This window comes from Prionailurus viverrinus, chromosome A2, assembly GCF_022837055.1.
Source record: "Prionailurus viverrinus isolate Anna chromosome A2, UM_Priviv_1.0, whole genome shotgun sequence".
NCBI classification, from domain to species: domain Eukaryota; kingdom Metazoa; phylum Chordata; class Mammalia; order Carnivora; family Felidae; genus Prionailurus; species Prionailurus viverrinus.
Window position 1 is genome coordinate 111,881,639 of NC_062562.1, and position 27,212 is coordinate 111,908,850.

The following is a 27,212-nucleotide window of genomic DNA, read 5'->3' on the forward strand; positions in this document are numbered from 1 at the left end:
CCTTTTGGAGATCAGCATTTCTGGGTGACAGATGACCTGGGAGTCCTGGCTTCTTGTGGTGACTAAATTAAGGAGGGATAACAGGGAGCACGAGGGTAGGCTTGTCAAAACTGCTCAGAGTTTCTGGGTCCCCATCTTCACTCCTACCTATGAAGATGTGACCATCTTGGGATAGGGTTCTGTCCTGAACACACAGAGTTCAGGGCCTACTTTTTTGACTCCTGGATTTAAGTGTGGTGGTGGAGCTGGGGGCAAGTTCAATTACAGGCAACCCTGTAGTTCCTGAAATCTCTCTTAAGATCTGACCTTGGAGGATCTTGAAGGTAGGGGCACAATTATCCAGGCTGTGGCTGTGAGACATCTGGGTAGCTCCAGATCTTAGCAGCATTATGTGCTTTGGGGTTCCCAGTCCCTGGGAACATTATTTGGACATAGTTTCCCATATTGTGCAGCTGCAAATTAGATACAATAGTCTAACACCTGCCATTTTCAAGTATATTGAAAATGCCCTGACATTTGTATTATATTTCCCAGTGGTTTTTCATGTGCATTTTAGCTGCTTCTTTAATGGACACTATTGTATTGTGTCCTCAGTTGTCTCCAGCTGGTCCCTGCTGATGTATATCTGAGCTGTGAGAGTCAAGATAACTGATTTATTGATCCCATTAGGTTAGTGAATGAAGCAAAGGATGATGACTTCTCTATTTGTTCATTGCCAATTGTGTGCTGTGTGTATACAGCACAAGGAGCACAAACTTTGGGGTCTGAATTCCAGGGCTATGTTTACTATTAAATTTCTGTTGCTGATACTCTTAATATCTTCAGTATTAAATGGGATGAACCAACAAAAAATTTCAGCTAAGTTGTTTACAGTTGTACTCTAACCATCTAAGTAAAATTATAACCCTTAACTTTAAACCTAATAGTGTACAGAAGGTTGACTTGATGAGGTGATTATCTATTAGGTGAGATGCCCTGACCTCTCCAGCAGGGCCATAGAGAACCCTTTAAAACATACCTATTTATTGGTTCTTGTAGAACTGGACTGATTCACTGTCTTTACATGGAGCTTCCAGTGATAACCTACCTCATGTCTTAATCTTCACAGGATTCCCAGAAGTCTTGTTACTAAAGGTGTAACTTGGGCTTTCTACTCTACAGAAAAGGAAACTGAGGTTCAGAGAAGGGAGTAACTTGTTCAAGTCACACAATTAGTAGGTGGTGAAGTAGAGATCTCCTGATTCCCAAGCTCTTGACCACAGTACTGTGCACACACAATTTACCATAATTTCAACCTCATATGATTATCAACACTCATTTCCCAAATGAGAATAATCCTAGCCATAATAAAGCACAATTATTTCTTTTGCTGAAAGCCTTTTCTTTTTTATTGTACTTCCTGTAAGGTATTATCCATGCTCTCAGGCATCATTAATTTGGGGTGAAAATTATGCACCTATACACAGCATTGTAATTTGAACTAAAATAATGAAAAACCTCTGAAACTGGACCAAACCACTGTGGGATGAGTAAGATAGAATCTCATTTTACACACCTATGGAGTTAGAGTTAATTTTATTAAGCTGTCTTGGAAGAAACAGGGCTCTAACATGCACTGTCCAGTACTTACAAGGATTAGCATATTATGAAATATACTTTCCATAGCGTGTTCACCAGATTAAATGAAGTAGTAGGAAAATACTGAGATGGTCTTACTTGGCTATATCTCTAATTCAGTCTTGGTGGGACTGACCAGCCGATTACTATGAATAGCAATAAGGACTCTGAGATTCTTTGATTGACCACATAACCCAAAGTAATTCATATATTATTGGGAAATCCTTGAGTCCACCAGTACCTTAAATAAGAATCAGAATCGTAAGATGCAGCACAGCCACAACAGATATGTTCCTATACTTATTCTCATCAGCGGCATATAAATAGCAAAGGGATATTTTTGTGAAGATGAAGAGTGACTAGAAATTGTACATGTAAGGTCAGGGCTGTCAGAAAGCAGTTGATCATACTGGAAGGGGGGTTATGGTAGAGCATTAATGTACATGGCATGCCCCTTGTCTCTTCCAGCTGCTTCATTAATAGTTCACGCCTTCTTTCCATATGGAATATCGGTCACAGTATTCATTCATCATATCCATGGTTTTACTTGGAATCTGAAGGTCCTCCCTATAGCTTCTCTATTTCTTTTTCATCTCACCATGACTAAAAAAGCTAAGGTGTGGGCATTATAACTTACAAGTGATCCCAAAGGAGTGGGCTGTCATTCATGTGTTCCTCTTAGTGTTGAACAAAAGAGAGAAAGCATGTGGGTTTACCCACACATTGTCATCATAAATCCATCCCAGCTCCATTTCAAAAGTCTCAGGATTTCAGCAGAACATCTAACATGAAATGAATATATACATTCAAAGAACAGGCATATTGTATCACATGGGAGAAGGGAGGAGGCCATTGTTAAAGGCTGCAGAGCCAACCAAAGAATACAATGAAGAATACCATAGGTCCTTGGCCCAGAAATATGACTGTCAACATACTCCTACAGGAATCGCCCAGATTACAGAGGGCTTTCAAGAAATTCTGAAGTACTGCTACCTAAATAACGCGGAACCTTCCTTGAGTGGTTTTATGGCTTTAGGGTGTATGTCTTTCCACCGAGCTCTAGAGTCAGAGAAATCAGCAATGTAAACTCTATCTTATAGTTATTTGACTTATCTTAGCCACAGTTTCTTCATCTTTAAAATGGGGACAGTTGGGCCTCTCTCATTGCATTATTATGAGGATCAAATATGGTGATGTAGGTTATCAGTGGCAACTCTGTGTAGTGAATGGACCTACTGCATTCTCATGGGTGGCCCTCAATAGGTCTTGTTTTGCAAAGAATAAAGAAGCTGCTGCCTCAAAGGTATGATTTTAAATCTTCTTCAAAGTCCTGAAACCTTCAGGTCCCATCTGACATACTACCCAGCTAATGTTCTCCCATTAGAATCGTGGCAGTTTAGGGAGACTAGTAAGAAGGATATGGAGATTGTTTTCAGAAGCTCTTGTAATGAGATATACAGAGAAACTTGATTTAGAAATTAGAACATTTGGATTCAAGTCTCCACATTGTCTCTGATTCAACAGAACTGGATGGGGCCTGAAATTCTGCATCTCTTACCCATATGATGTCAGTGTTGCTGATCCATGAACCACACTTTGAATGATAAGATCCTGTGTGGACTACAAAGGGGCAAATAATTTAATTTTTCTAGGCTTCAATTTCTTTATCTCTGAAGTAGAGGTAATTAATGAAACATACTTTATCATCTCCTTTGGGGGTCAAATACGGTATTACTATGTGGTAATACTTTATCTAAATTTAAAACAGATTTTTTTAAGTTTATTTATTTATTTTGAAAGAGTGAGAAGGTGTGTTTGGGGGAGGGGTAGAGATAGGAAGAAGAGGATCTGGAGCAGGCTCTGAACTGTCAGTGCAGAGCTTGAGGTAGGGCTTGAACTCACAGACCATGATATCATGACCTGAGCCACCCAGGCACCCCTAAAATAGCTTTAAAAAATCAGTTTTTCTGGAGCGATCATAAAGCAGGCTCCCATTAACTTGGTACTGGGGATCTTGTTGACAAAGAATTACAGGGATGTCTTGTCTTCTTAGGGCAAATAGTTAAGACCTGGAAGTTCTATGATGAGTAGGGGTACACCATGACAGAGGTTGGGGGCCCTAGAGGCACCCCAGATGTTGCTGGTTATCAAGCTAGAGAAAGGAGGAACCTAATGCTAGCAAATGAAAGCTATAGATCTAGGTGTGGTGCTAACTAAAGAAACATGTTCTTCACGAAATCAGTGATGTAATGCAGGACTTGAATGGGGAAACTATTTTTACATTTTAGCCAGAGTCAAACCCTGTCAAGAAATATATCACTATAGAATTGACTTATTTTCATCCATTAATTGATTCTCTTGGCACACATTTATTAAGGATCTATTATGTGTCAGATGTGTGAAGATACACCCTTAGCACTGCGCTCATGGCTCTTAACACTAGTTCTCGTCATATATCATTAAGAAGAGAACTATAGAACAAACAATATAGAAAATCTTTTTTTAGTTCTTATCTGCATTTGTCTGCTCAGGCTGCCATATAAAGACACCACAGACTGGCTAGCTTCAACAACAGAAATCATTGTTTACCAGTAGCTATATAAATATAGGGTATTCCTAAATAATAGCTCAGGTATCCCATGAAGTTATTGATTGTTTTCCAAGTTTCACAGTCATCCTGTATATGGAACATCATGTAACTAGCCTACTGCAAGGAAATCCAGAGGAAAGAAAAGAAACACGTACAAAACAAACAAAACAAAAACATCTACTTATAAAACCTGATTAACCTTTTATTTTTTATTTTTTTATTTAAAAAGATTTTTCATGTTTGTTTATTTTTTTATTTTATTTTTTTCAATATATTAAATTTATTGTCAAATTGGTTTCCATACAACATCCAGTGCTCATCCCAAAAGTGCCCTCCTTAATACCCATCACCCACCGTCCCCTCCCTCCCACCCCCCATCAACCCTCAGCTTGTTCTCAGTTTTTAGGAGTCTCTTATGCTTTGGCTCTCTCCCACTCTAAGCTCTTTTTTTTCCTTCCCCTCCCGCATGGGTTTCTGTTAAGTTTCTGAGGATCCACATAAGAGTGAAAACATATGGTATCTGTCTCTCTCTGCATGGCTTATTTCACTTAGCATAACATTCTCCAGTTCCATCCACGTTGCTACAAAGGGCGATATTTCATTCTTTCTCATTGCCACGTAGTACTCCATTGTGTGTATAAACCACAATTTCTTTATCCATTCATCACTTGATGGACATTTAGGCTTTTTCCACAATTTGGCTATTGTTGAGAGTGCTGTTATAAACATTGGGGTACAAGTGCCCCTATGCCTCAGTACTCCTGTATCCCTTGGGTAAATTCCTAGCAGTGCTACTGCTGGGTCATAGGGTAGGTCTATTTTTAATTTTCTGAGGAACCTCCACACTGTTTTCCAGAGTGGCTGCACCAGTTTGCATTCCCACCAACAGTGCAAGAGGGTTCCCATTTCTCCACATCCTCTCCAGCATCTATAGTCTCCTGATTTGTTCATTTTGGCCACTCTGACTGGCGTGAGGTGATATCTGAGTGTGGTTTTGATTTGTATTTCCCTGATGAGGAGCGACGTTGAGCATCTTTTCATGTGCCTGTTGGCCATCCGGATGTCTTCTTCGGAGAATGTCTATTCATGTTTTCTGCCCATTTCTTCACTGGGTTATTTGTTTTTCGGGTGTGGAGTTCGGTGAGCTCTTTATAGATTTTGGATACTAGCCCTTTGTCTGATATGTCATTTGCAAATATATTTTCCCATTCTGTTGGTGGCCTTTTAGTTTTGTTGGTTGTTTCCTTTGCTGTACAGAAGCTTTTTTATCTTCATAAGGTCCCAGTAGTTCATTTTTGCTTTTAATTCCCTTGCCTTTGGGGATGTGTCCAGTAAAAGATTGCTACTACTGAGGTCAGAGAGGTCTTTTCCTGCTTTCTCCTCTAGTGTTTTGATGGTTTCCTGTCTCACATTCAGGTCCTTTATCCATTTTGAGTTTATTTTTGTGAACGGTGTGAGAAAGTGGTCTAGTTTCAATCTTCTGCATGTTGCTGTCCAGTTCTCTCAGCACCATTTGTTAAAGAGACTGTCTTTTTTCCATTGGATGTTCTTTCCTGCTTTGTCAAAGATGAGTTGGCCATACGTTTGTGGGTCTAGTTCTGGGGTTTCTATTCTATTCCATTGGTCTATGTGTCTGTTTTTGTGCCAATACCATGCTGTCTTGATGATGACAGCTTTGTAGTAGAGGCTAAAGTCTGGGATTGTGATGCCTCCTGCTTTGGTATTCCTCTTCAAAATTCCTTTGGCTATTCGGGGCCTTTTGTGGTTCCATATGAATTTTAGGATTTCTTGTTCTAGTTTCGAGAAGAATGCTGGTGCAATTTTGATTGGGATTGCATTGAATGTGTAGATAGTTTTGGGTAGTATTGACATTTTGACAGTATTTATTCTTCCAGTCCATGAGCATGGAATGTTTTTCCATTTCTTTATATCTTCTTCAATTTCCTTCATAAGCTTTCTATAGTTTTCAGCATACAGATTTTTTACATCTTTGGTTAGATTTATCCCTAGGTATTTTATGCTTCTTGGTGCAATTGTGAATGGGATCAGTTTCTTTATTTGTCTTTCTGTTGCTTCATTATTAGTGTATAAGAATGCAACTGATTTCTGTACATTGATTTTGTATCCTGCAACTTTGCTAAATTCATGTATCTGTTCTAGCAGACTTTTGGTGGAGTCTATCAGATTTTCCATATATAATATGTCGTCTGCAAAAAGTGAAAGCTTGACTTCATCTTTGCCGATTTTGATGCCTTTGATTGTCTGCTTGCTGATGCTAGAACTTCCAACGCTATGTTAAACAACAGCGGTGAGAGTGGGCATCCCTGTCGTGTTCCTGATCTCAGGGAAAAAGCTCTGTTTTTCTCCATTGGGGATGATGTGAGCTGTGGGCTTTTCATAAATGGCTTTTATGATGTTTAAGTATGTTCCTTCTATCCCGACTTTCTTGAGGGTTTTTATTAAGTAAGTTTGCTGAATTTTGTCAAATGCCTTTTCTGCATCGATTGACAGGATCATATGGTTCTTATCTTTTCTTTTATTAATGTGATGTATCATGTTGATTGATTTGCAAATGTTGAACCAGCCCTGCATCCCAGGAATGAATCCCACTTGATCATGGTGAATAATTCTTTTTATATGCTGTTGAATTCGATTTGCTAGTATCTTATTGAGAATTTTTGCATCCATATTCATCAGGGATATTGGCCTGTAGTTCTCTTTTTTTACTGGGTCTCTCTCTGGTTTAGGAATCATCATGTTTGTTTATTTTTAAGAGAGAGAGAGCACAAATGGTAGAGGGGCAGAGAGAGAGTGAGACACAGAATCTGAAGCAGGCTCCAGGCTGTGAGCTATCAGCACAGAGCCGACGAGAGGCTCGAACTTGTGAGCCGTGAGATCGTGACCTCAGCTGAAGTCATACACTTAATGTACTGAGCCACCCAGGTGCCTCTTGATTAGCTTTTTTTTAAAATTTTTTTTTTCAACGCTTATTTATTTTTGGGACAGAGAGAGACAGAGCATGAACGGGGGAGGGGCAGAGAGAGAGGGAGACCCAGAATCGGAAACAGGCTCCAGGCTCTGAGCCATCAGCCCAGAGCCTGACGCGGGGCTCCAACTCCCGGACCGCGAGATCGTGACCTGGCTGAAGTCGGACGCCCAACCGACTGCGCCACCCAGGCGCCCCTTGATTAGCTTTTTAAACAATCATTCCCCATTTATTCTTAAGATGCTAATGCCCAGGATAGAAAAATATATCTTTATCCTATCCCTGACAGCAGTGAAGATTTCGTCAACTCTATGTTGTTTTAAAAAATAGGTATTTTCTAATAGTGCTAGAGATTGGAAATTAAAGATCAAGTTGCAGGCAGGATTGGTTTCTCCTCAGGCCTATCTCTGTGGTTTGCAGATGGACACTTTTTCACTGTCTTTACATGGCTTTTTCTCTGTGTGTGCACATAACTGGTGTCTCTTTCTCTATTTACAGGGACACCAGTCATATTGCCTCTTTAAAGTCCCTATCTGCAAATATGGTCAAATTGGGGTTAGATCTTCATCATTTGAATTTGGGGAGAACACAATTCCATACATATCAAAATCTATTATCTAGGGTTGACTTTGATATCCTAGTTCTGTGTCTTATCAACTGTGTAACTGTTCGAATTACTTAACCTCTCTGAAGCTCAGTTTCCTCTTTTGTTAAAGTGACTAATAGTACATGAGGAATAAATTAGGTAATGTTTCTAAAATGTTTAACACAGTGTCTGGCACTTATTTGTTGCCCCAATCCATCCCCTGCATCTTTTTTAGATGCTGACCAGAGATATTTACTTTGTGCTTTCTTTGAGTAGTAAGTTTGACTTGTTCTCTCTTCCCCTGAATCTACTAAGAGTCTAAGCTTTTCTCTCTTTGGATCTTTCCTACTCCCACCCCAACTTTTACTGTTGCCGAAAAGAAAATATGTATTGTAATCTTCAGTTCTAGCCCTAAGAGTAGAGGCTTGAGGATAGAAAAATATTGAACTTCTCAAATACTTCTTAAGTGGAAAAATGTAATTATTCTATTTCCTAAAACAAATAAGAAATTTGGCTTGCAGATGTCATTATACATATTGTATAGAGCTTAAAAAAGAATAAGCTATGTTGAAAAATTAAAACTAGAATTTTTCAGAAATTAAATAAAACTGAGATGATTTCAGTGATTTTAAAAAATATTAGATAATTTCTAAGTTACCAAATCAAGATACTGTCTGCAGAAATAGCTGATCCACAATGGATGATTTATTTAAAATAGGTATTTTACCTGAAGTAATGCAAAAGTTAAAAAGATACTTAATTTCCTTCATAGTTTAACTTTTATACAACATGCCTAAAATGGTATAGAATCAGTACTTTGATGAAACCTCTGTTTCTTTGTTAAGTCTGATGTCTCTCAGGAGGTTTCTACGGGCATCTGATCATTATTTAAGCTTAAACTCAATTATTCAAAAATGCCCTGTGGCCCAAGCAGCAGCATAGCATAGCAGCAGCTGTTTACTGAACTGCTTAGTATTGGCTGAGGACTTTTGGTTCCTAACTTTCAGGATGAAATATTCAAGGCATCCGTGGAAGAATCATGTACCACATTAACCATGCTCAGTGCGTATGAAACCTGTTCTGTTAATGGGCAAACTAGTATTATATTTTAACTCTGGGAATATTTCCGAAAAGAATCAACAAGCTAAGTTTCGATTATACAAAGGAGACTGTGCCTAAATTCCTTTTCTTCTAAGTCATTCTCTTTTCCTTTTAAAATACTTTCATATCCACTTTCAGTACAGGTAGCTTAATTTTTATCACGTGCGGCTTTTCAGAGCATTAGCTTTGTTTCGGGTGCCAGAGATTGAGCTATGCTGGATGTCTTGGAAAAGGCCCACATTCATTCAGGAAACTCCAGTTGAACTAGATCCATATGCAGCTAAAAAAAAAAAATGTAGCTTTCTGATTAGAAGTAGTTTCTGGCTTCTAGCATTATCACAGATGATTTTTGTTTTTGATGTGCCGCGGAATAAAAAGTAATGTTAGAACCAAAACTCTGGGATTTTTTTTTTCTCTTAGTGAACATATTTACTGAGAATTTACTACTTTCACTGTTGTGTTGCACTATGTTAAACACTTTACATGCATTGACTAATTTAATGCTAATAATAATCCTATGAGGAAGGTGATATAATCCTGTGACTAAGGTGGTTTCATCTCCATTTTATTTAGAGCATGGTTAATAAACTTGCCCATGTTTGAACAGCTTGTAAATGGAAATAGTTTTCAAGGTCTCTAACTCTAACTCTAGAGTCAAAAAATAGATAAGGTAATACTGCACTAAACAGTGATGAAGCCATTGCCAAAGCTATCACCTAAAATAATGGAATAAAGTGGAAGAGTCCAAAGATTGGCTCCTTGGAAAATCTGTTAAAAAGCTTATTAAAAAACCTGACAATTTCTCCAAATCCTGGGGCTATGAAAGCCTCTAGGTACAAACTAGTAGTATAATGCTTTGACAAATTATATTGGTAGCCATTCTCTCTTGGTACAACTTATCTTGTTAGGGTTAATTTATTTTCAAACTCTTAACGCATTTCCAATTTTACCTGTAGCTTTACCTTTTCTTTGTGGCTCTCTTACCCAAGTAGAATTCGATCTTTGTGTAATTTGGAAGGAAAGTCCTTTCTCTGTGAAATCAGTGCTCCTCAAATTATTATGTGGTAAAGGACAAGATTTTGTTTGCTTACTTTTTATTTCCTGTCACAGAGCAATGCTCTTGTAAAATGTAATAAAAAAGAATTACTAAAAAAGAGATTAAAAACCATACAAAATGCAAATTCATTTTTATTAGGTTCAACAGATATAAAATTGTTCCAAAAATTTGTTATAAAAGTTTCTAAAGGCTTGCTTTTGTTTATCTTGTTGTCAGACTGGGACCACCATGGTTCCATGGACCACACTTTGAATAACAGTGTTCTATATTAGGGAGGTTTTGCTATGGTTGAATTTAAATCAACCATCTTGTTAGTTGTTATATACTTGTTACATCTGTTTTTGCTTGTTTTCTTTTTCTTTTTTCTGCTTTCCTTTGGATTGAATATTTTTGAGAATTATATTTTTATTTCCATTATAGGCTTATTTTATCTATATTTTAATAGTTTCTCTAGTATATACATTTATTAATTAAAATATTTCAAAGTCAGTAATATTACACTACTTCTTATATAATGTGACAATCTTATAGTAGTTTGTTTGCAGTCCTCTCATTCTACATATTTTGTTGGCGTATCTGACTTTTTACATGTGCCATAAAACCCTCAATAAAATTGTTATTGTTTTTGCTTTAGACAGTCAAGGTTTTAAGGGAATAAAAATAAGGGAAAAGTCTCTTTTATATGAGCCTTCATAATTATGATTTTCAGCACTCTTCATTTCCTGAGTGTTTTTCTTTACCATTTTTTGTATTTCAGGTCTGATGGAAGTATAATACTTCAGCAGTTATTTTTCTGAAAATTTTTATTTTACCTTTTAAAGATATTTTTGTTCGTATAGAATTCTGGATTGACATGTTTATCCTTTGAAAACTTTGAAGATGTGACTCCATTGTTTCCTAGCTTAAATAGTTTCTGCTAAGAAATATGCTAGCATTCCTGTTCTTAGTTCAAGATTTTATGTAATGTGTTTCTTTTCTCTGGCTTCCTTCAGGATTTTTTTTTTTAATTTTTTTTTTCAACGTTTATTTATTTTTGGGACAGAGAGAGACAGAGCATGAACGGGGGAGGGGCAGAGAGAGAGGGAGACACAGAATTGGAAACAGGCTCCAGGCTCTGAGCCATCAGCCCAGAGCCCGACGCGGGGCTCGAACTCACGGACCGCGAGATCGTGACCTGGCTGAAGTCGGACGCTTAACCGACTGCGCCACCCAGGCGCCCCCAGGATTTTTTTTTTTTAATATTTTAGCAATTTGATAGTGATGTGTCTAGGTGTGGTTTTGTTTTTGTAATTGAATTGATGGCATTTTTTTGTAGTTCTGTTTTGAATTTTTTGGATCTGTGGTCTCACTTTTTTTGATAAATTCTCAGTCATTATCTCTTTAGTATTTCTTCTGCTTTATTTTATTTCTTTCCTCATTCCAAGAATCCAGTTACACCTGTAATAGACTAATTCAGGTTACTTGCTTGTTTTATGAACTTAGCTCCAAACCCCTCCCCCACAGTTAACTAATTATTTATTCAGCACTTGTTATTATTATTATCATTATTAGCTTTCTCTCCCCCAAACAATAAAGTAAATTTAGACCAATTGTTCTTTTTTTTATATATAACTTGTTTTTTATTTTTTTAAATTTACATCCAAATTAGCATATAGTGCAACAATGATTTCGGGAGTAGATTCCTCAGTGCCCCTTCCCCATTGAGCCCATCCCCTTTCCTATAACCCCTCCCATAACCCTCAGTTCTCCATATTTGTGAGTCTCCTCTGTTTTGTCCCCCTCCCTGTTTTCTATATTATTTTTTCCCTTCCCTTGTGTTCATCTGTTTTGTCTCTTAAAGTCCTCATATGAGTGAAGTCATATGATTTTTGTCTTTCTCTGACTAATTTCACTTACCATAATACCCTTCAATTCCATCCACATAGTTGCAAATGGCAAGATTTCATTCTTTTTGATTGCTGAGTAATATTCCACTATATATATATATATATATATATATATATATATACACACACACACACACACACACACACACACACACACACACACACACACCTTATTCATCCATTCATCCATAGATGGACATTTGGGCTCTTTCCATACTTTGGCTATTGTTGATAGTGCTGCTATAAACATTGGTATGCATGTGTCCCTTCGAAACAGCATCCCTGTGTCCCTTGGATAAATACCTAGTAATGCAATTGATGGGTTGTAGGGTAGTTCTATTTTTAGTTTTTTGAGGAACCTCCATACTGTTTTCCAGAGTGGCTGCACCAGCTTGCATTGCCACCAACAATGCAAAAGAGATCCTCTTTCTCCACATCCTCACCAACATCTGTTGTTGCCTCAGTTGTTAATGTTAGCCATTCTGACAGGTGTAAGGTGGTATCTCCTTGTGGTTTGATTTGTATTTCCCTGATGATGAGTGATGTTGAGCATTTTTTCATGTATCTGTTAGCCATCTGGATGTCTTCTTTGGAGAAGTGTCTATTCCTGTTTTTTTGCCCATTTATTCACTGGATTATTTATTTTTTGGGTGTTGTCTTTGATAAATTCTTTATAGATTTTGGATACTAACCCTTTATCTGATATGTCATTTGCAAATATCTTCTCCCATTTCTGTTGGTTGCCTTTTAGTTTTGCTGATTATTTCCTTCGCTGTGCAGAAGATTTTTGTTTTGATGAGGTCCCAGTAGTTCATTTTTGCTTTTCTTTCCCTTGCCTCTGGAGATGTGTTGAGTAAGAAGTTGCTGCAGGCAAGATCAAAGAGGTTTTTACCTGCTTTCTCCTCGAGGATTTTGATGGCTTCCTGTCTTACGTTGAGGACTTTCATCCATTTTGAGTTTATTTTTGTGTATGGTGTAAAAAAATGGTCCAAGTTCATTCTTCTGCATGTCACTGTCCAGTTTTCCCAGCACCACTTGCTGAAAAGACTGTCATCATTCCATTGGATATTCTTTCCTGCTTTGTTCAAAGATTAGTTGGCCATAGGTTTGTGGGTCTATTTCTGAGTTCTGTATTCTGTTCCATTGATCTCAGTGTCTGTTCTTGTGCCATAGACCAGTTGTTCTTATGTTCACAAACTCTTCAGGGCCATGAAGTTATTAATAAATGAATTCCTATGCACACCCAACATTGTCCAAGGACTGAATAAATATGTGTCAAAAATATGAAGCTACATTTTCAAATTCATGTAGACATTACTGCAATTAATATGCTTCAAGTTAATTTAAAAACATTGCTGAATTAATTATAATTTTCACCACCATGTATTTTCGCAAGTAACACGTTTGAATAATGCAATAAAACTTTTCATAGTGCTGTGAATATTTGTAGCCTTTACTTAAAATGTTAACCTAAGCATCCTTACTCTAGTCTTATCCTCAGGCAAAGCTAGAATCCTTAATAAACATACTCCGCCCCCCTCGAGTTAGAGAAGTTATCTCTCTAAGTGCCCCACTCTAAGAAATCTTTAGTTAGGCTATGATCATTTCACACAAGAAATCAACCCATCTAGTTCCTCTGAGATACTTTTTTTCCCCCCATTTCCTACTTTAGAATTCTCAAGCTTTGGGTAGAAGAAATAAGTCACCCTGGACTGCAAAAGTTACGCACTGATAGCCCAGGAGCCATATTTAGCACATCTATAGATAAGTTTCTTTTTAGCTTGGCTGGGGATTTTTTAAAAAATGAGTTCTTCTCAATGTTTAAGATTTAAAAAATCACCCCAAAGGCCCCCTCTCATTTACCTTACCTTACATTACATCTACATTACCAGTCTGACCTCTGGAGTCTTTCGAACATGTGGCTACTGCTTTAGGCCTGAATTGTTCCACTTCAGTATGTGAGACTCTCTGAGCTATTTTCTTTGTACCTTTTCCTGTTCATGGACTCTACTTGTTGATATTAGTCACTAATACCCTTAACACCAAGGAAGTTCTTTACACTTTAGTTAAATCTAGATTATACCTGCTACAGATCTGAGGCAGCATTTAAGGAGAAGATTGTTGTTGTTATTGCTGTTTTTTAAACCATAAATTACATGGACAATGTATATTATCCAGTGTCGAGGTACATATTGGACATTTAGCTTACTTGGAACTCTGATTATTTTGTGCACTGTGTATCATACTTTCATTTTGCTGGTTGAATTTTATGTGGTCATTCTCAGAGTAAACAGTTTTTTAAAAAAAGGAAAAAAACCTGATGGTCATTAAGCGCTTACCCGAAGGATTTGCAGATGGACAGAGGCTTCTGAATAAGGGGCTGGGATGGCACTCAAGCAACATCTTGATTTCTTAAAAAATCCTGACCAAGGATTTTGGTCATTTTAATTCATGTAGGATAAAGAAACTGTGAAAGCAATGGTTTTTGAAATACTACCCAGCTCTCAGATGCTCAGAATCTGTTTCAAAGAAAGTGAACATTGGGAAGTGTGACACTTACATATTTCCTCTAAACGACATGAATCATAACCACTCAAAGGCAGTAGTCTGTCCGTGTACTCCCTGCCTTACTTTTATGCAGGGACAAACCCAAAATACTAATGAACAAACATTTCTCAAGGACCTGACTGTGAATAGGTAGAACTTGTCTCTTTCTTTCTTTCTTTCTTTCTTTCTTTCTTTCTTTCTTTCTTTTTTCTTTTTCGTATAGGTGCCAATAATCATATGATGTCCTTGATCTTTTATTTTGCCACTGATATTATATAATTATTTCTTTTTTGAAATTATTATAATAAATTGCCATCCACTTCTTTGATGTATTAGGGAAAAATAAGTTGAGATTGAAGCAAAAGAATGGGAAGAACTGTGAAAGGTTTTTCCTGGCTCTGTCACTAAATTCGTGAAACTGAAGAAACTGAAAAGGGCAGAATAGCCCTTTAAAATAAGTTTCTATTAGTGTTGATTCTATTCAGGCGACACAATTATTTGGAAAAATTCAGGAAAAGAACAATGTTGATAAAAATGATTCTTGGTTGTATTCCAAAGAAAAAGCAAGAGAGAAAGCACAACTTTAAAAACTAACAATGAAAATATAAAGCGATTTCCTCCCTGTTCCCTCTCTGTCCTCTGCTCTGCCTCCTCTCTGGACTCTCTCTCTGCTGTTTTTGCTGCTTCGTTCTTTCTCTGTGTTTTCCTTTTATTCTTGTCATATTCCATAAAGGATTTAAAGCAGCTTTCAAAACAAACATGATGTGTGTGTTCAAAAGTAAGTGTGGTAATCATGGAAAAGTGAAGATAGATACATGAGCTAGGAATGAGATTAGCTTATAAGGTGTGAGCTGTAGTATCTACTATTTTTACTAGAGAAGGTCCACAAATTTGTCGTGGAGAGTTTTAGCAGCCAGTATGAAGAAGGGAGCACTTATATTTATATGGATCTCATCTCAATGTTTATAGAGCAAGATTTCTCAACTTTGGCATTATTGACATTGACAGATATTTCTTTGTTGTGATGTCCTGCTGCACTGTAAGATGATTAGCAACATTCCTGGCTTCCACTCAACAGACACTGGAAGCTCACCTGCCCCTTCAGTCTTGACAACCAAAAATGTCTTCAGAAATTCACAAATGGGCACCAGGGGTGGGGCGGGAGGGAAGATGGTTTAAAACACCCCCGTTAAGACTACTGCTTTAAAATAATGGTGAACAAATTATAAAATTACAAAATGTCCAGCTACTCCCGATACAACTGTGGCATTTGAAGTTTTGGAATATTTTAGCAATTTTACATGGTAGAGATTCAATACCTTTACAGATAAAAAAGTGATGTAGGTCTTAGCTGTTGCATTTCACTACGAAAATCTTTGATTCTATAAATAAAATTAGAATCTGTTTTTTTCAAAATGATTTTATTTTTTATTCACTTTTTAGATTTTGATTTTATTAACATAAAAATAAGTATGGATTAAGAGCTTATGCTGTTTTTCTGGGTTCTCATTTCCAGCTGCACTAATTACTAGCTGAATAACCTCTTTGAATTTCATATACAGAAATGCTTAATAATAGCATCTATGCCAGTGATTATTGTAAGAATCGTATGAGTTTATATAGGCAATGAGATTTGCATAGAGTCTGGATCTTAATAAGTACTCTATAATTATGAGATAATAGCAGTTATTATTATTGTCATTATTATTTATAGATAATAAAGAATAGAATTTTATAGAATAGGGCAACATATAATAATAAAACTGAAAAACATGAAATTAGATAGAAAACCTTACTGGTTTTCTATCACTTTCTCTGTATATTTCCTGAATTGCATTCTGCTGTGACTCTAAGTGAATAAATGATGTTTCTACCATTCATGTTCCATAGATCAGGTTTGATTCAGTAATCCTCCTTTGTATCTTTTATAGCTATAGAGATTGCAACATGGTAGTCTTCTTTCAGATGTGAATAGTATTACCTAGTGACTAAGTTTTTGTAAGTAAATATGTAACCGGTGCTTTTCAAACCCTTACTGTCTCTTCTACCTCCATGCCTCCATAGAGAATCTTCCTAACTATTTTCGACTAGTGTGAGTAATTGCTATGTGCTTATGAATTGCTAGATTTTTCCCCCCATCTCTTGCTCTTGTCCTCCTTCCTTCCTTCCAATTGATGAGGCCTACTGGCCTTTGCTGATTATTCTGGGGTTGTCACATTTGCCAGTTGCCCTGGATTCTCTGACGTCCATAATGAAGTAGAGAATGTGACTCTCTCCCTCTTTTAACATAAATGTTCAATTTGGTACCAAAGTATTTTACTTCAATCTCATTTTTTAACAGAATATCAAATGCATTGCCTATTTCAGTTTTTACTTATAGTTTTCTCCATTTCTTTACCCTTCCTACCCTAATAAATAGACATGAGGCTCTGGAAATATGGGCTAGGAGGATCCCAATGTCATGCCCTGTACTGTCTTCAGAATTGTGCCTCCTTCTCTGATGACTAAATCTTTTTTTGTGAACCAAGCTTGTATAATTCTCTACCCTATTTGTATTTCCACCAGCATCTCACCACATGTGCTTGGTTCCTAATACAGAAAGACTTTTTGTGGGACAGCCTCATCTGACATTTCTGAACTACAGTTTTGGACACATGTAAGGTCCAGACCTTCCTACATGTTTAAAAGTGAGTTGAATTTTGAGGGGACTATTTTCAAATTGATAGATTTTAATTCTGGCAATAAAACAAAGCCTCTGTGGACAGTTACGCAGCAGACTACTAAAGCTGCCTTCATGTTTTGTACATTTATACAGAAATATTTGAAAGTTGAAAACAGTCTGTTTTTCAGAATACTTTGTAATCAAAAGCTTGCTAAAAATTCCAGATTATTTCTGGGGGGGGCAGTAAGTTGCATATTGCCACATTAATTCTAAAATACATTTATAGACCCCTAGTCATATATATAGCATATCATTGGGGACTTCTTCCAGGATCTTGGTTAGACCTTTTTCCCTGTCATTCAGCAGATTAAATTCCTGACCTTAAAAATGGGATACAAAATTAGAATCAGCCATGCTCATTCATATGTTGTAGATATGCTTTCTTTTTCTTCTAATGACACTGATCTTCTCCACAGTTAACAATATATGCATCTCTTCAAGTTTGAAGAGATTCCTTTCAATTTTACAATTCTTTTTCTTCAAGATCAACTTACTATTGGATGCAATATTTTTAGGTAATTGTTCAGTCTCTCAGCTTCCTCTCCCAAGATGGCATTTGGGTATCTGAAGGAGGGATGGACACTCATGCTGTCCTCTGAATATGCAAGCTTCCATGGCAATTTCCCTAGTCCACCTTATTGTTCCTGAATCTCCAGCCTTTGAAGCAGCTCAGTTTCTCCTGATTTCACTGCAAGATGGAGTATGTTAGGATTCCCTAGTGGGGTGCTTCTGTTGCACCTTTTGTTGCCTTTTTCCACTGTCTCAGAACCCGAAGGAACGACTTTTCGTTTTTCTTCCTCTTATTATATCCTACCTATAGCCTAGGTCTGTAAGCTTTAGGTCTCATTGTCATAAGTAGAAAAACTCTCTCCTCTGAGTATCAGAGATGCAATGGTAGCATTGTCTTTATACTGTCACTAACGTAGGACTATAACCTGAGACCATCAGGCTTAGTTCTTAATATATAAAAGAATTTGGAAAAAATCCTCTTTTACTACAAAATCTGGATTTTTTTGTGTACTGATGCAAAATCCTATTTTGAATGTCAATTTCTTTACATTTATTTTATATCAATGCTAATCTTCCTTTCAGTTCACATTTCACTGCCTCCTAATGTACATGTACAAGTGTGCATGGATATGTATACACATACACACACACACACACACACACACACACCTCATGCTGAAGAATAAGTTGGTGAACAGACTTAGGAGAAGTGAATGTGGTGTACGGAAAGAACAAAAAAGATATAAGCAAATTAATTTTTTTTTCAGATTATAGTAGTTTTGGTTTTAAGAATTTGCTTTGCATATCTCAACAACTTTAGCAAGATCTTAGGAACCAGCTAGTGTAGTCAACAGGATTGCCTTCTGCTCCACTACCATTTCTTTCCCCTTTCCTGGACTAATCTAAATAATTTACATTGTTTATAATTATTTTCCATACCCAGATCCAACTCTGTGCCACTGTCCTACTCTCTCTACCTTCAACTTTCAAATGCTAGAACACCTGTCTTACAGTTCTAAGCTCTTCTGGTCTCTACCTTTATCATCATTGTATTATCATCTCAGCTCCTTAATCCCAGTTATAGATATCCACCAAAGTCTAATCCTTCTTGCTCTTTTTCCTTTTTTATCCCCCAACCACTCAGGATCCCATTCCATGCCAGGAGCCATTAACGATTGGTGGAGTCAACCGTCCTCTCTTACCTAGAGTTTTTTTCTGCTGTCAAAGCTTTGCATTAGTTAAAATCAGAGCTTTTATATGAAGATGTCTTTCTTGATGGTATCACTCATGTAGGGAAATGTTTTTGGCAGTTTCTCCAACCAGTAAAATGGATATATCAGGATAAGAAATACTTTTTTCCATTGAGAATGGCAGGAAGTAGATTTGGACGTCTCTTCTAGTGACATAGTCAGGAGAGTTCATAAGTTGTGCAAGATTTCTTACCATTGGAGCTCTTGTTAAACTATAACATGGCAAATATATGTGTGTAGCTTTTAGTAGCTAAATAGCTAATGGTCCTGAAAAACTACTTGGAACACAGTGTCTTAGGAAAATATGATTATAAATTGACTTATAAACAAGTTTTTGGGATATAACCTTGCTACATACTGAATTGTATCCTTCCCCCGATTCATATTTTGAAGCCCTAACTCCTGATGTGATTTAATTTAATAGGGTTTTTTGAGGGTAATTAAGGTTAAAGGTGGTCATATGGATGGGATCTTTAATAGAATGGTAGCTTTATAAGAAGAGGAAGAGAGAGGGGTCTCTCTCTACATGCACTTACTGAGGAAAGGCCATGTGAGGACATAGTGAAAAGGCAGCCATCTGCAAGCCAGGATGAAACCTGAAACAGAATTTTAACTAGAAACCAAATTGGCTGATACCTTCTTGGACTTCCTAGCCTCCTGAACTGGGAGAAATAAAATCTTGTTATTTAAGACTCTCAGTGTATGATATTTTGTTATGGCAGGTGAGCTAAGACAACATCTGTTAATAAATTCAGAATTAAATACAGTTACCATTTATGGAAAGATTATATCCAAAAAACTTGACCATTATTAAGTTAGTTATAAAGTAAATATACATAAAACAGGTTGAAATAGTTCTTTAAATACATGTTTTTCACGTTTAAATGTAAGTAAATAAATGGCTGTTAAATTTCATAGATCCCTAGTGAACCTGTTTAAGGATAAGCCTGAACTTTGGATGTAGTCAAAATCTCAAGTATCCATTAAGCATCTATGTGTCTAGCATTCTTTCAACCAATGATCATACCTTTTTGACAAAAGTAACCCCCATACTATATAACTCTTAGCATCTATTACATAGTGGGTACCTAACAAATGTTAGCCAAATTTAAAAAAAGTAAGTATCTTGATTAGTAGAAGTTTATACACAAATTTTGATGGCATAGACACAGAATTTTGTCTCTACAAGAATTCCAAAATCTTCTGAGTATATTCCAAAGTCAAGTAAAAAGGAATTATATGTGGAATTATATGTAGAATTATGTGTGGTTTTGAGTTACTCATTAAGTCTTTGGGATTTATTTATTTATTTTTAATTTTTTTTTAACATTTATTTATTATTGAGAAACAGAGACACAGAGCATGAGCAGGGGAGGGGCAGAGAGAGGGGGAGAGCCAGAATCCTAAGTAGGCTCCAGGCTCTGAGCTGTCAGCCCAGAGCCCGACACGGGGCTCAAACTCACAAACTGTGGGATCATGACTTGAGCCGAAGTCGGTTGCTTAACCAACTGAGCTACCCAGGCGCCCCACGTCTTTGGGATTGATTGATATGTTTTATGTTTGCTTGCTTTTACAATAATTTTAAATTTGGCTTTTAAATATTTATTTATTTTGGGGGAGAGAGAGGGAGAGGGAGAGGGAGGGAGAGAGGGAGAGAGAGAGCATGCACGCAGGGGAGGGACAGAGAGGGAATCCCAGTCAGGCTCAACAATATCAGCACAGAGCCCAACACAGGGCTCAAAGTGTTAGATCATGACCTGAGCCAAAATTCAGAGTGGATGTTTAACTGGCTAAGCCACCCAGGTGCCCCAACTTTAACTCTGATTAATGAGGACTTTCTATGGCACCTGTAGCTCTGTAATACTGACTAAAAATGATGCAGCACAATGTAAATGTTGGTTTTCATTTTAAACTTGAACAACTATCTTCCTAAAGGATATGTTTATATGAAGCTCAGATAAGTGCTTACATTGTTCAGTAAAAATAAAGCTTTTGGTTTGGAGGGCAAATGATTTGGTTCCCATGTCCATTTGATGATTCTTTAACTTTTTAGCTGGTAGTGTTTACCATGATGGTGTTGACTATGACAAAGGCTTGATGTTCTTAGAAAGCAAGAGTTATTTCAGGAGTGTAGTAGAAAGACAGGTGATGTCAGAGTCAGGGGTCTGTGTGAAGGTTTTGGGTCAGCTGAGTAGCTTCTCTAAGCCCCGGTGTGCTCATTCAATAAACACTTACTAGGCTGGTACTATGTGTAAGGCATTTTAAATGGGTTTAATAGTAGCCTAAATAGTAGTACCTAACATTTGCTTATCACTTACTCATTTAATCCTCACCAAAATCATATGTGGATGTTACTTTAAAAAGTTGGTGTGTCACAGGTAAGGGAACCAAAACGCAGAGATGTTAATTAGTTGCCCACTGTCATTCAGGTTTTAGCGGTAGCCATAACCTCACTGTGACAGTTTGATTCAGAAACCTCTCTTCACCACCACTCTGCTCTTGTTGAAAAGATCCTAATTTTTCTATTTATTTATGGTTCTCACTTATTATTTATTTATTCATTGATCTTGACAATTTAAGTTGGTAAGGATCTCATGAGAAAAGGCATGTTAAAATGCTTAGGAAACTGCTTAATGCATTGTGAATATGTGTAATTGTTATTTATTGTATTTGTTCCACGTCATTAGGTCTCTTTAATTCTTTAAAAAATATCTTTATTTTGTGTGGGATTTCCCTTCTTTGACCAATTCAAAAAGTCTTTATACTTGCACAGTCACAAATTTTTTATTACATTTCCTGGTGCTTGAAGTAATTTATGTGTTGTAACTTTAAAGACCTCTACCATTCGTTTTTTTTTTTTACATATATTAAGAAATATTTTACACATAAATATATGTAACATATATATATCTTTATAAACCACTGTTGTACTTTTCTTGTCCTTGTTATATGTTATCTTATTGGATGCATGAAAAAGAGTAAACAGTATTTGATAAAGGTAAATCAAAAATATCAGTTCATACTTTGTTTTCATAAGAATGTTCTCTTATAGAAGCAACCATGTATCTTAATGGCCTCCCCAATTTTAATAATACCAATCTTCATGAAGACCAGCTGCCAAACTGTAATAAATGTTAGAAATTTTAAGCTTCTCCTTTGAAAACCAAATTGTTCCTTGCAGTTGAATATTGTGAATGTTTTAAGTGTGAGGACCACACACTCCTTCCATTTAGTTGGAGAACCTGAACTGTGGTTGCTACTTCCTACTCACTGACTGCTACTGCTACCTGCCTAATAATTGTCTTTGGCTCCCTGTAAACCTGCAGCCAGAAAGGTATTTGAATTTTCCCCCACTAGCACTTGCAAATCCGATTTTTATGTATAGCTAAGTGCTCTTAGCTTTTACTCTATCTACTACTGGGGCCTGGTTTCTAGCAGGCCTGTAACTACGCCAGATCCGGCCTATGTAATGCTGTTTGTAATGAGAAATCTAAACAGGGAATGGCAGTGAGGCATGGCAGGAATGTGTTTCCATTGGAGAAGTCAGTATAGAGAAAAAGTATAAGCAAAGCCGTGTCCAGAAGGTCTTTTCAGCTGGCCAGGGTGGAAGACTAATGTTATTGTACATAGGTTGTTAGCCTGCCAGCCCTTCCTCACAAATTTGCTTTCTCTCTCTCTTCCCTTCTCCTCTTCTTCCCTCCCCCTCCCTCCCTTTTTCATCTATTCCTTGTCCTTCTCATTTTCCCTCTCTCGTTTCTTCGGGCTGTGCTGACTGTTTGCTCAGGTGGACAGTGACACCATTTGGAATGAGCTGCACTCGTCCGGTGCTGCACGCATGGCTGTTGGCTGTGTCATCGAGCTGGCTTCCAAAGTGGCCTCAGGAGAGCTGAAGGTGAGGTCTGGGTTGCATTAAGTGTGGGAAATCCAGAGAAGAAGCTGAAACACTGATGTTGTTGTTTGGGAATTGTGGGAGTGTGGTGTGGTAATAAAAGAAAAGGGGCGGAGGGAAGAGGGCAGAAAGATGGCCACTAAGGTGTGATAATAACTAGTCTGTAGGTAGGTAGTAGCTGGTCCTGCTCAGAAGGCCTTCCTCTCCTTGGGGAAACTGCGGTCAGGGCACTCTGGTGTGTTTTTAAGAGCATAGACATGGTGAGTAAAGCTATGGTCCAGGTTAAAAATACCCAGTATATGCATGTCTGTCATGCCCTCCTGGGATTCTCTTTTGAAGCAATTTTTAAAATATGATTACTGAATACTCTGTATAAGCTCAGAATACCACCCAGAGAGAGGGGAGGGAAGGGGGAGAAAGGTAAATACCAGACGGGAAGGATTGGGAGGAAGAAGGAAATTGTTGATTAAAAGGGTAATGATCCAGAGTATGTTTTTCCATGAAAGAACTTCAAAAATGATCTACGCTTTATTGTTCTTTTCTTTTTACAGTCTCTTCTTTTCTACATCACATGAAAAGAACAATGTCCAAACCCCAGTGTTTCCCAGTCTAAACAATTTATAAAAGCCAGAGACCTGACAGATTTTGACATTTTATTTGGTATTTTAACAGTGCTATTTAAAGGTATGCCATGTGCGTCTTGAATGCAGTTGCCCCTATAAACTTTGTTGGTGCTAACCTGGCTTTTTAATGCACTAGTTCACACACTTTGTAAGGAAATCTGAGTGGTATTTGATTTGGTATTTTTAGCAATTATAGGGATTAGGGGAAATATGATGTGAACAATATAGGCACCACAAATTTTGTTTATCTAAAATCTAATTAGGATTATTTTTCTTTTTATCTAATGAATCTTTATTCAATTACACCTGACTGTTCCACTTGTGTTAAAAAAAAGGAGGATAGGAAGGTACACTTTACCATATATTATCTTCCCAGAAGTCTTTGCTGTAACTCTTTAAGAAGTCTTAAGAAGCTTTATGTGTAGTTGACATGATTAGCATCAGAACATTGATTTCTCGTCTTAGGGGATTTATGGGGCCAGTAATGTGGTGCATACTACTCAGTATTTACCTCTGGTAATGAGCTATTGCAAAGAGGAAAGGAATCAGCCTTACAGAGATGTTTTGGCTGTCTCCCAGTAGCACTTTAACAATAATTCTTCCTGTTTGAGTATGTCACGTGTAGCATTGGACTAAATTGACATTTAAAAAAAATAATATTTGAAGGTCTTATTTTCAAAGGAATTCAAAAAACATACAACAGCTAAGGCATAGTACTATAATTTTTAGAAGACAGTGCTGTCGCAGACCCATTTAACAACAAAGAAAATGATTATGTTAGCATGCACAATTTCTAATTGTTTTGATTCTGTGGGAGTTTAATCAATAATTTTCAAGCATAATGCCTGCATATTACACTCAAAATCATCATTGTTAGTAGCCTTAGGAAATACAGAATTGCCAAATGTACATGTGAAGAGTGTTTAACAGAAACCTATTTCTCTTTTTTAGGAGGTAGTCATTTAAAATAGCCAATTACAAACAAAGTGTCAATAACATATAGCATGGACATGGTGACCACCAGCTGTACCAACACTGACTATTTATATTAAGAACAAAGATTTGTACAAATGCTTTCTTCCCCCTTGGTTGAGAAATTAGCAGGTATGGTTAAAAAAACAGAGGAGAAAAGATGAGAGAATAAGAGCCAGCCTAAAAATCAAGAAATCTTGGTCCAAGGTCTGCCACTTAAATCCTCTGTTATTGGTGGCAAATCATTTAAATTCTTTGGGCTTCAGTTTCTTGTTCTGCAAAATCATCAGGGTGGAATTTATAATGTTGAATGTTGTACGTGGTGCTGTTTGCAAATGACAATTAGATTTGATTCTCAAATATACATACTATGGCACATCAAATAATAGATATTCTAAAATTGATTTCAACTTATTTTGATGAATATTTGAGATATTGCAGCTCATTTATCTTTCTGATTGTTAAGCCCAAAGTAAAAGTCCAAGACAGGACTATAACAAAGGCACTACTGCTGACAGGTCAAGAGACTGAACCTCCTGATTGCTAATAATTTTAGGAGGCCTGTGGGAATGCAATGTGGGAAAGGTAGCAGTTACAAATGATTTGTAGCCACAGTGAAGAACTGAGGTAGAGAGCCATGTTTGAGGACCTCTAGCTAAGCAGAAATGTCACTCAGTGTCCACCTGTCTCAGCCTCCAGTATGACAGGGCTGGCCAGTGCAGTTCACACTCCTGGCGTCACTTCATTCAAACCTATGAAGAGAACAGAGAAGCTTATTTGAGGACACTGGTAAGTTAGCCTCTGATAAGAAAACTTCAGTGTTAATTTTTTGGTTTTCAGCATCTGCATTCAGTTCTCATATGTTCTACTAGTAAATCAATAACTCACTGAAACAAAACTGGCACATTATAATGCTCTATTTTGTGAGACTGCACTAATTTTGCTTGGAAAACAGAGAATAATTAAGAGCTTTATTTCAAATAGGGTGGGCCTGGATGGAGTACTGAACTGAGAGGTGGGAGACAGCTGGAGGTTAGGTTACTAAACTCATAGAGAATGGGGACCCAGGAGATAAGAAGTATGTATGAGAAAGGAAAATGCTGAGGACAGATTTGATTACCTGGACTATTTGCTTGATGCTGAACTTATTGTGATACCCCTTACTGTTGACAGGTTCTGTCCATTATTCACCTGAGGGTACTGATGGGCTGAAAGAATTAAGGGAATGAAAAAGGCACAGAAAGTGGGTTTCATTTTGATGCTTGAACAGACCATGTGTGGCAAACTATAGCAGTAAATTGGTGTATTTACAAAGAATGGGCATGCTCGGTGGAGTTCAGTGGAAATTATGGGGACTTTCAAGTTTTCCAGGTTTTTAACAAGATATACATGCATATCTATATGTGTAAAACACGCACACAAATGGAAATTTCTGGAATCTAGAGATGCCCAAGTTGGCCCTTTCTCAGATTGTAGTACAAAGGAACACAAATATTCTGAAAATGCTGAAATGTTAGGTGTATTGGGAACTGTAATTGGAAGAATACTTACCTGAAAATGGTTTTATTGTTCTATAGCACATTTAAGAAATTATGTCTAGAAATAGATGTATCTTTTTAAAAAAGAGTATTTTTTCAAGTTATAAATAGTTCATTACTTGGTTCAAAGAATGGTGTAAAATATCATGATGCATACCTTAAGTACATAAAAATTTGGTCAATTATACCTCAGTAAAGCTGGAAAAAAATGATTGAACACATATCAAGCTTTACTATGAGGGTGAATTTTGATGCTATTTTGGCAATGCTGTAATATCATCATAAAAAGTAAAAATTGTTGGGGCTTCTGGGTGGCTTAGTTGGTTAAGCATCTGACTCTTGATTGAGGCTCAGGTCATGATCCAGGGTCGTGGGTTGGAGCCCCATGTTGTGTCCATACTGAGCATGGAGCCTGCTTAAGATTCTCTCTCTCCCTTCATCCCTCTCCTAGCTTGCACACTCTCTCTCCTTAAAATAAATTAAATTAAATTAATGAAAATTGCTTTAGTTATCTGGAAATTTTTGTCAAAGAAACCCCCTGGTAGTCTGAATGATGAATGGATTTCTTTAATGTTTAAATGGATATTGTGATGCCTTGTTGCTAATAAGACCTGCTATTTGTTGAGTACCTGCTCCAGGCTGGGCAGTTTACATGTAATTTGTCATAATTCTCATAATGACCTTTGATGGAAGTATCACCAATAGGATACCAGCTCAGAGACATCAAGTAAGTTTTTGGATCCTGTACACAGTTTAGTAAATGGCAAACCCGTAAATCTCCTGACCCTCTGTTCTTTTTCAAGTACCCTATAAGGAATTTCTTATGGAAATAACACAAATACAGAAAGAAAAAATAGGTTAAAGACATCTTTTTCAAATAGTCTATATACTCGTTTTATTATTATAAAATATTTAAAACCTACAAAAAGACAAATTACATTAATAACTTACAAACCATAATGGTAAACTATATACCTATGAACTGTTCAACTTAAAAAAAAATACTTTAGTCACACTGTTAAAGTTCTCTCAGTAATTAAATGTATTAATTATAATTAATTATAATTACAATAATTATAATTAAATGTATTCCTCAGATTTCTTTCCCTCCACTTAAAATCATAAGGATTTCAGGGGTGCCTGGGTGGCACAGTCAGTTAAGCCTGCGACTTCAGCCAGGTCACAATCTCGCGGTCCGTGAGTTTGAGCCCCGCGTCGGGCTCTGGGCTGATGGCTCAGAGCCTGGAGCCTGTTTCTGATTCTGTGTCTCCCTCTCTCTCTGCCCCTCCCCCGTTCATGCTCTGTCTCTCTGTGTCCCAAAAATAAATAAACGTTGAA

General features: G+C 37.1%; 1 protein-coding gene across 1 annotated transcript in view; it reads left to right on the forward strand.

Annotated features, from left to right (window-relative positions):
• Positions 1-27,212, forward strand: part of HDAC9 (histone deacetylase 9) — a 927,480-nt gene that overhangs the window by 677,582 nt on the left and 222,686 nt on the right. The window contains exon 18 of the mRNA XM_047849221.1: positions 22,637-22,744. Coding sequence (XP_047705177.1) covers positions 22,637-22,744 — 108 coding nt within the window. The remainder of the gene's footprint in view (positions 1-22,636; positions 22,745-27,212) is intronic.